The following is a 10,319-nucleotide window of genomic DNA, read 5'->3' as shown; positions in this document are numbered from 1 at the left end:
ACACGAAAAAGATAGAGCGTACATGAGGTAGGCATGACACAGTGCACTATTGTGCTTATGGGTCTCGTTCATTTTAAAAAGTACGCCATGATAAATCATGCTAAAATAAGTGACATTTTCGTTTGAAATTGGCAAATGGTGACACTTGACTTGGGTTGCTCATCCCACTAGATAGTTGAGCCTACCCGGACTCAAAGCATGCGGGCTTGATCGAGAAACGATCTGATCGGGCACACATCTATCTGGTTCAATGTTTTTTAAGCTGCAATGATCATATGCACTCTTCATTCTTATTGCAAGTCTATCTACAATCTATGTCTCTATTTGTTTGCCATGTATTCTGTTTTAGTCGCTTCCTTAAAAATTGCTCCATTTCCTTATACAGTAATAAGTTTCTAACATTTATCTCATTTCATACACTTAAAAAAGTTTAAAAGACAATTTAACCCCTTCTCCTTGCAAAAATTTTACCCAACCCTTAATAAAGCACAATTTGCCTATGGAACAAACAAAGAGGGACGTAAAATAGGGGCCCTGTTTGGTTGATGGCTTTTTGGTTGGCTTTTTAATCTGGTCAAACAACCAACAAATATGCAATTGGCTTTTTAGCTAGCTGAAAAGCCAGCTTTTTCGCCAAAAATGAAAAACTAGTGTTGGAGTTGGCTTTTGGCTTCTCACTATTTTTTTTAAAAGAAAAATTAATTCATTAATAAAGAGTTATACGACATCTACAAGAGAAATATAGATCTAACAAATACATGACATATTGAATCAAATAAAGGTTTTCTTCATCAAACCTACGGTCGTTGAATAGATCTTGCATTGTAAAACGTCTCCCGTATATAACGTTGGAAAATAAAGTCTTTTCAGAGAGGGGGTCTAACGATTTGTTGTAGCCGCGAGTATGATTTCCACTTGATTCATCTGAATGTACTCGAAAAATTAATATTTGTTGCTATCCCGCATAAACTTTACCAACGAATCAATTCTACATAAATCCACTACTAGTGAACGACAAACCAAACGAATTAAAACTAACTTTACCATAGGGAGACTAACCAATAAGGACGAACTCCGCCCATATGGTGAAAATTTATTAAACTTAAGAGACAATAGATGAATTAATTAAAAACAGAGGGTCGGAAAAGTCTAATTTCCGAAGAAATTATACTATTTTCGACCTACGAGGGCCAAGAAAATAAACCCTAGAAGAGAGAGAGAAAGCGGCGAGAGAGAAAACCCAATTAATAATTAATTATTTAATTCTCCATAATTTAAACCCAATTAATAATTTAATTCTCCATAATTAATAATTAATACTCCGTAATTGATAATAAATAATTAATAATTAAAACAATATTCTAAATAATACAATAATTCATTTTTAATGTATATTCTATTTATTTGTTATTAGGTTTTACTCCCTACATAATACGAAGTGTTTATTAAAAAATGAATAAAAGATCATTAAATGTCCTTAAATGTTACGGAGTATTTTACATAGATACAGCCAAAAGCCAACAACTAGTTTTACAAAATATATTTGTAAACAATCAATAGTCAAACAGCCAACAAAAGCAGCCAACTTAAACATACATGTCAAACCATCCAAGTAAAACAACCAACAACCAATTGCCAAACAGGGCCAGTGCGAGAAAGAAAACAATACATGGCTTACCATGATGGACTAAAATGGTATTCATACTCCGTAATTTAAGAAATAGTCAAACCTCTCGTTTACCTAATTTTTTTTTTCCTCCAAACTTTCTTTTTGGTAGTAAGTGAAGAAATATTATTTCAAAACATACAGAAATACAACTCAAAGGGCTATAAAAACCCTCAACCAACCACATCCAAAAGGCTTACAAACTTCTCAGACATACAGTCTACAAAAAATGGAACAAGGAAGAATTACCATAACCAAACACCTATAATATTGACCCACCACGATAGGATAAAATAATTAACATAGTTGGTGGGGAACTCACCTTGTGACTTGAAGGTCACAAGACACAGGTTAAGCTTCATCAACTACGAAATGTTTAGAAATAGATCAAACGAAAATCTGTGTAGCTAGACGGATTAACTTGTTATAGTAGAAGAGTCCCTTCTTTTTAATTGGGCAGATTTGTCAAATACAACCTAATAAATGCCAATTACAACCTCAAATTGGTAAAAAAAAAAACCGATGGGATAAAATGGTAGATGAGCGGTAAATAGATGAAGAAAATGGAGCATCTTTAATCGTAACAATTACAGAAGCATTTTTCATACCAGCAAAGTGACATTGATATACGAGCCATTCACTAGCTGTTAAAAAATACGGAGTAAAATAGTTACGGAGTACTAGTCTGAAATAAGTTGGTACAATTAAAACCTTAAATTAATTAGTAATAATTAAATGGTTAATTAGAGTCATTAGCTTAATTAGGTATTCTGAAATGTTTTTATGGGTGGGTGAGAATATGCTCTGACAATACTCTGACCTCATAGGCTCGTAATTCTCTTCTCTCCCCCTCTCTCTCTAAAAACTTGCTTTTGTTAATCTATTTTTATGTTAATGGAAGGCTATCAATTATAGGGTTAAAATCTTACTTAACATTGTCTTGCTCTTGTATTTCTTTTTGAAGTCTTTTCCTTGTGATTATACACTCGAGTATGACATTATGTTTTGGAGGCGACATATCCCAATTTTTCCCACAACTTCATACGGTCATAGAGTGTTGAAATATTGTGATACGCGAATCATGAGATATGGCTCATATGAGGTATGACCCGAGGGAGCCTGGATGACCCAGCCCATGATGGCCGGTCAGTCATACGTCTCAATCTCATACTTTCTCCGTTCCGCAAAGGATGTATCATTTCTATTTGCACGTATGCCAATACGCTTATTTGAACATTAATATCTATAAAGGCGTATAAGTAAAAATTATAAAAAGTTGAAAATTTGGAATCCTTGCATTAATACAAATTTAACAAGATCTCACTTGACTATGTTTTTTCTTCAACAACTGTGAAAAAATGATTGTCAAAGTTGATTGATGAATAATACGCAAATGAGAAACGATGAATCTATGGAGTTGAGATGGGTAGCTATTTCAACTCCATAGAAACGATGAATCTATTGTGGAACGGAGGAAGTACATGATAAAGCGAAACTATTAAACTGACCATGCCCTCTTAAATCTTTCAATTTACATATTTCAGAAAATTAAACATGATTTTTTTTTTTCCCGATCAAGTCGTATAAGTCCTTTTATTTTATTGATTTTCAAAACTTCCTTTCTTCTGTTTTTGCCATTTCTGTCAATTATGAACTTATGCCCCAATAGCAGAACAATTGGGTTAGGGGTATCACTACTTTTGAAAACGAAATGATCAAAATTGTCAGTGTATTTGTCATATCAAGCCCATAAAACTGGGCCATTTGGTAACAAGAGTGTGGACTCTGGCCTCAGTCTGATGAACTGGCCCTACTCAAACAAGCGGTCCATAGAAAACTGCACCCATCCATTTGTTTTTCTTTTTGGGCAATAAACACAACCCTAATGAAACCGACACCACCTCTCAGGTAAACTAACTCAGGGAGCGTTCTTTTTCACTGGAAAAAACCTCAACTTATTATAATTAATTAAATCCGATTAGAACTTATTGAACCTGATTATAACAAATTAAACATGAGAGAGTAAACTTATATGACCTGATTGCAACTTATCTGATCTAAACAGAACTATAATTTTGAGACGGACAGAGTTTGATGTTATTAAAGCCAACTTCCCACGCAAGGAAAAGAGGAAACTAAAAAGTAGCTTTCACAGTAAGTATTGTTCCTCTTCATAAATACTCCCTACAATACTACAACGAGCCAACGAGGGTTCCATTTAAAGAAGAAAATTCATTTTAATAAACTCAGTGTCAGAACTCTTGGCCCTTTTGTTGGATTTAAACAAGCACCTTGTTTACCAAAGCAAGTTTTCGTCAAAAAATTTGCTTATTGGTTGAACGTAAATTTGAACAATTAGAAAGCACCAAACAAAATGCAATTTGTAACTGGTAAACTACTTCATTTGTTTCGCAATAGATGTATCATTTTTTTTCACGTATTCCGACATGCTTTTTTGAATGTTAATATCTCTAATTGCGTGTAAGTAAAAATTATAAAAAATTGATATTTGAAATTCTCACCTTGATACGAATTTACAAGATCTCACTTGACTATGCTTGTTTTTACATAATGTGAAAGAATAATTGTCAAAGTTAGTTAATGAATAGTGTCCAAGAGAGAAACGATGCATCTATTGCGGAACGGAGAAAGTATATATTGTACCCGACTAGGGAAAGGCAAAAAGTTCGGAAATCCAATACCAGAGGCACAAGGTCTAAATCCCGTGACATCGAATTTGAGTCATACTAATTCAGTTTAATCTAATAACTCAAAAAGTCAATCCCTAAACGTTGACCAATTCAACCCCCCTGTGTCTGTGTTACCTAATGCTGTAATGCTCCAAATGTTTCCTTTTTGTTGGCTTGAATGTTTAACCCAATAAATGCAGTTCTCGTTCAGATCTCGTTCACAAAAACAGCAAGATATATACAAATACAACCCTATAAGGTAATACACTAATACTTGATCAGACGTTAACCTCAAATAGCAAACAGTAGTTGATTAACCTCTAAATGTAGTACAGTACATTACAAGTTCCTTCAAGAACAAAACTATCCAGAAGGGTCCAACCTAAACCCATTACCCTTTGTGCCTATCTTCAAGGCAATTTATGCAATAAAAAGTGACACATATCACCAAAGTCATATCTACAATCCCAGAGTAAGGGCAAATTAACTCCAAAATCTATAACCCAAAGGAGGTGAAAATCACATTTTCGAGCTAAAGCCCCTTTCAGTTGGCTTCTTAGCTCAAACTTTTCAGTTCAAACTCAAGTGGTATAGCCAAAATGGTACCTTTTCCTTTCCTTTTTTTTTTTTATACAATGGGCCTAAGCACCCTTCTGAAAATAGTAAGTAAAACAATACGGAGTAAAATTTAACAAATAGATAGGGCAAAAGTGAAAAAATCGTCACCGCAAAAGATACCAGTCAATATGAGGAATTTTAACTTAACTATCATAACCATCACCTGATTTCCATCTCACTCTCTTCTCGATACCACGATAGAACTTAAAAATCCACTGTCAGTTCCAAGTTAAAAGTAGCTATGGCATACGCCGTGAGAACACGTTATAGTACCGTACCGTACCCTCTTTTTCTAGCTTCTCCAATTCTTCAAAAACGCGCTAGATTTTCTGAAAGCCATTAGCTGAACATCCATCTATGAGGGTGCTAGAGTATTAGAAGGAAGGGTAACCCCAGCTCCTCTAACCGACACTTGTGGGCCCTTAGATCCACTAGTAGCCCGACTCACGAGATTTGAGTCCAGGAATACTACAATCACAGTGATGTCGTCGTGGAAATGACGTCGAACCCCACGGTCAATTTTCTTCAGATCCGAATATCTCATTTCTCGCTTTTTAGCCGCCTCTTGAAGTGCAGATTTTACCAATCTCTTAGCACTTCCCTGTTAATACACGAGATATTTGATTAGACATGCATGTACACATGTACTAGTTCCTTGCTCTAATAGAGTTTGGCAAGGCTAGAATGTATGTACTGGCATAACATTTGATAATTGAATATGTATAAATGGAGTAGGACATGTGCCTTCAACGTTCACTAGAGACTTATATTGGGGAATGAAATAGGTGTTTTTTACCCACAAAAGAATAGAGAATTCGAGACATCCATATTAAGGAAGTGTGAAAAACATTAAGGAGCAGGGGATTATTCAGTTAAAGATGCAAAGTCAGTAACAACAGGAGCATATATACATGTCAATGCAAATAAAAACAGAGTACTTTGTACATCTACATATTCACATCTCTAAGGTGCAATTGTGCAGACACTTAAAATCAAATCAGAATTCCATATTAAGGGCAGAACATTTCAAAAAACTTTCAACAAATTATGAAGTAAAATTTAGCCAACAATGCAAAGAGAATATTCTACTTTAACAACTTCAAGTTAAAATCTACTAAACCATGACATATATCGACAGCAGGAATATAATTACTGGTTTGTACAAGAAAATCTTACACTTCGTGGATTATTTTGCACAATATCGACAGCTTCTTGATTGCTAAGGTGCTCCCATAGTCCATCTGAAGCAAATATTACAAACTGATCATGTGGCTGCAGCTCATGAACTAAAATTGATGGGTCTGCACTTAATATCGGTCTTTTGAAAGGTTCCCGCAGGCGAAATTTGGCGAAAAGAGGTTCTCTATTGAACTCAGCCTTCTTTAAATATACGTCTCCAATAGATCTAGAAATCTGCATTCAGGAGACTCTTAAATGTTATTTGCCATAAGTGTGAGTTAAAATCCATCATCTGAATTTTGTCAATCAATAATTTAGTGCTTTAGAAAATGAAATGGCATAGGTGCATGGAACAAATAACAAACCTAGCAAGCCTCACTCAGTTCATCTTATATTAAAACAAACACGGGCTACAGAGCTTCTAACGATCAACAATAACCTTAAAGTCATAAGACGGAAGTAGATTATGTTAACAGCCAAAAAAATGTTGTCCAAAAAAATTGGCCAGACTACTAAACACAATTTTTGTCAACATGCATAATATACTTCAGGATGGGATCCACGATTTTCCCTAGCTTTTGGAAGTTTGCTGGCATCGGAAACCAGCTACAGGTGAAAGGAAGACCTATTGCTCATTAAAACCACCTCATATACAACTATATTTTTTTTAAATTTGGAAACGTACTTTACAGTAGGAAAAGAAAAGAATTCACATAGCCAATTTGAATGTCAATGCTAGAGGACCTAAAGTGTAGCCTATTCACAGGAGACATTCAACTTGCAGCCATAGCAAATGCAATATCAATATTCCAAAGTTTGTCTTATGGTGACTCCTTAGCATGTATTTTAGCCTCAGTTATGAAATTGATTGTTTCCAGGAGACTCAATTTGCATCATCATTCGATTCTCATTGATAAAAAAACAAATTACTCATAATTTAAGAAAATCACTTCAACCGCAGTAAAACCAGCATAAAAGTTATTCAATTTCATTCGCTAAAGAAGGAATTAAGGATAATGAACCCAACATCTGATTTATAATAAGCTGCTAAAATCCTAATAGTTATCATCACTATTTCTTCTAACCAATATTTTGTAAATATCACTCTAAGTTTGCAGTTGAAGGGTGCAAATCACAACAAAAGTATCTTGCTATTTGAAAGTTGGTCAAATTATCATAGAATTTGTGTAACCAATATGATGAAAGTAACAATCTACCATGAAAAGAAATTATACCTGTATAAGGCCCTTCACACGCCAAACATTATGCTTTAACACGACAATATGTGAATCATCAGGATGTGTTGACTGCAGTTCCTGTCTCACGGCTTCTAAACATGCATTGTGCTCTGTTGAGAGCTGGACGGCAAGAACTTCTCCCGTTGCTTTGACAAGTCTCCCCAAAACAGCTCGAGAATCACCAAGATTTGCGATATAAAGGGCCCCGGTACATATGACTCCTACCAAGCAGCATGATCCAACAGCAGCAAGTTGGGGTTTCATTGGCCATTGCCTACTTACAACAGACAAAAATCCTTCTTCTGTTGCCTGAAATGCCTTCCGAATTACATCTGCAGATATGCAATGATTTTCTGTAGCAAATCCTGCAAAATAAATATTATAAGTGGAATTAATCTGCAAACCCACAATAGAAATAGACAATTTCATTGGCTTCAGGATATTTTACAAGCAAATAATAGAATATTTCATACCGTGCTACCGATTTTCAACGTCATAAAACAACTTAACAAATTTAGAGGACATCTGAGAAAGGATAGTCTTTGGAGTAATGGAGTCAAGTGAATTGGGAATTAACTTTTTCTTCTTCTAATCAGTAGAAATGCAATAGAAAATTTGAATTTCATAACTTCAAAAATAGTTTTTTCCCCCTTAACTCGGGACGTCCATCAATAATATACGTAAAAAATAATGTTTGGAGTGTAGAGAGAATAACAGTTGCTCCTCATATCGGTACTAAAAGAGAAAGAAACCTTCAAATATTAATACCTCCATTCATTCATTTCCATTCCAACAAAGTCACAAACCAAAGAAGAAGCATAGAAAATCCAAGTTCTGAATTCAAAAGCAGTTTGAATGTACTTACTGCGGAGATGAGGAAAGAGGTGATCATTGATATAACGCGAAGTCTCCGGGCCACCATGCCCATCATAGACGCCCACAAAAGTACCACATGGACCAGAATCAAGTGAACTCAAGCTGCCTGATTCAAGTTGACTTTGATCCTCAAGCAAACTGTTGGCTTGCACAACAGCCATTGAGAAATCACCATTAACATGTTGCCCAGTATCCTTGTACCATAATAGCCCTTCTTGACGCCCACTCGAATCCGAACCCGCGTGGATTGAAGGATCCGAAACTGGCCACAAACAGGCCCTCAGAAAATTCATCAACCCTGATAGCATACCTCATCTCAACCAAACCACCCTCCTAATTCCCCACATTTCATATGGGACACTTTAAACAACTTTTTCACCCAACACAATTACAACCTCCCCTTATTTTCCACCAAAACTTTCCCCCCCCTTCACTCTTGTTACAATATGCAATCAGTACACTTTGAAATCCAAACACACCCTAAATTCTACAATATTGACATATATAGTGATCAATATTATCTAACAGATCAAGCCTATCATATCAAAACCCCAAATTCTTAGTCTAGCTTAGCTACAAAACCTCGATTCAAGCTGCGGAACCCGATTATATTTCTCCCTGAAACATATAATTCATGACATCAATTAAGTTTCGATCATGAAAAAGAATCAAATCAATTTCAATAACAACAGTTGCAACTTGTAAAGGGGTAATAAACTCCCAACTTTTATCCCCACTTTTTTTTTGGCCACAAATAGTACATGGTAAGCTATATATCTATTACGAAGTACTACGTATATGATTAATATCATAGCTAAACCCTCAACAAAGGCAATTTCAGAGAGATGAAATTAATGAGTTGATGACAAAGCTGACATGATTCCATTTTTTAACTCAACCCCACAAATACTTCTACCAACAAATCATCCCAAAAAAATATATTAAGATTTGAAAAAAATAAAATTGAAACTAACCTTATAATTGGAGGGATTCCCACTCTTTGTAGGGGTACCCAGAAGAAGAGCGAAGATCTAGAGGAGAAAGAAAAACAAAGAAACACTACTAGTGGTTGAAAAATACTTTCAGATCTAAAGATCCATCAAATCAAACCCCGATAAAAATTGCAGAAAATTTGGGTTTTTTTTTTATAGAGTATTCTAATAATCTGAACTTTGTTTGGTATGAGTAGTTGGAAGGAAGTGATGAGACTGAAGAAGAGAATGAAAATGAGGTATCAGCATTTCCAGAAAAGAGGTGAATTGAATTGAATTTTGTTTTGTTTTTTTTGGAAGAGGGATTGGGGTTGGAGGGGTCTTCTTAGCAGACAGACCCCATTAAAAACCAACAATGGAGAGCTTCAAGCCAGCAAAGCATAGGACCAACTATGGGCTCCACACCCCACTTGAAACTAGCCTATTTTTTTTAGAGAGTTTTTTTTTTTTTTTTTTTTGAACCATTTTTTATACGATCTTTCCTATAAATATATGGAACTCTAACGAGTAACGGCTAAATATATACTCATATTTCGTGATACATTGGTACGTAGTAATAAAAATGTCACAGAGTAGTTTAGATTTGATATGTGAAGTGAAGTTGCTATAAGTTCGAATATATGTTAAGTTGTTAGTGCACTAAATCACTAATTGACGTCTAATTTTGCGATAATTAGCATTATTTTTATTGTTAATATAAAGGTTTTTTTAGTCGTTTTTATAAATAGAAGTAAAATGTTTTTTTTTTTTGAGGGATATAGAAGTAAAATGTTTGTTGTATATTACTCCCTCCGTAATTAAATAAGAGATACATTTTTTTAAACGGTCGTATTTTAAAAAGAGATACACTTTTCTTTTTTGACATATTTTGGTCCCCACTTTCAATTATATTACTGGTTCTCTATTTTTTGTGGTCCCCACAATTACTTAAATCGTCATTTTACTATAATAAATAATTTACCTATTATCTCCTTTTCATCTTATTTTAATAAATTTAACTCACTCTCCTAAAATTATATGACAATTAAAGTATATCTGCTTTTAAAATACGGATGGAGTA

The 10,319-nt window shown here is 34.6% G+C and overlaps 1 protein-coding gene across 1 annotated transcript; it reads right to left on the bottom strand.

Moving 5' to 3' along the window:
- Positions 1–4,641: 4,641 nt before the first annotated feature.
- LOC110792854 (probable protein phosphatase 2C 60) lies at positions 4,642–9,655 on the bottom strand. The gene is made up of 5 exons (XM_021997678.2): positions 9,242–9,655; positions 8,257–8,885; positions 7,389–7,756; positions 6,151–6,387; positions 4,642–5,575 (listed from the first exon to the last, which is right to left on the bottom strand). Exons 2-5 carry the CDS (start codon positions 8,573–8,575, stop codon positions 5,330–5,332), a joined length of 1,170 nt encoding a protein of 389 aa, XP_021853370.1. The 5' UTR covers positions 8,576–8,885; positions 9,242–9,655; the 3' UTR covers positions 4,642–5,329.
- Positions 9,656–10,319: the final 664 nt, after the last annotated feature.

Source organism: Spinacia oleracea, chromosome 4 (assembly GCF_020520425.1).
Source record: "Spinacia oleracea cultivar Varoflay chromosome 4, BTI_SOV_V1, whole genome shotgun sequence".
Lineage (NCBI taxonomy): Eukaryota > Viridiplantae > Streptophyta > Magnoliopsida > Caryophyllales > Amaranthaceae > Spinacia > Spinacia oleracea.
This window is presented reverse-complemented; position numbering and strand designations above follow the sequence as displayed.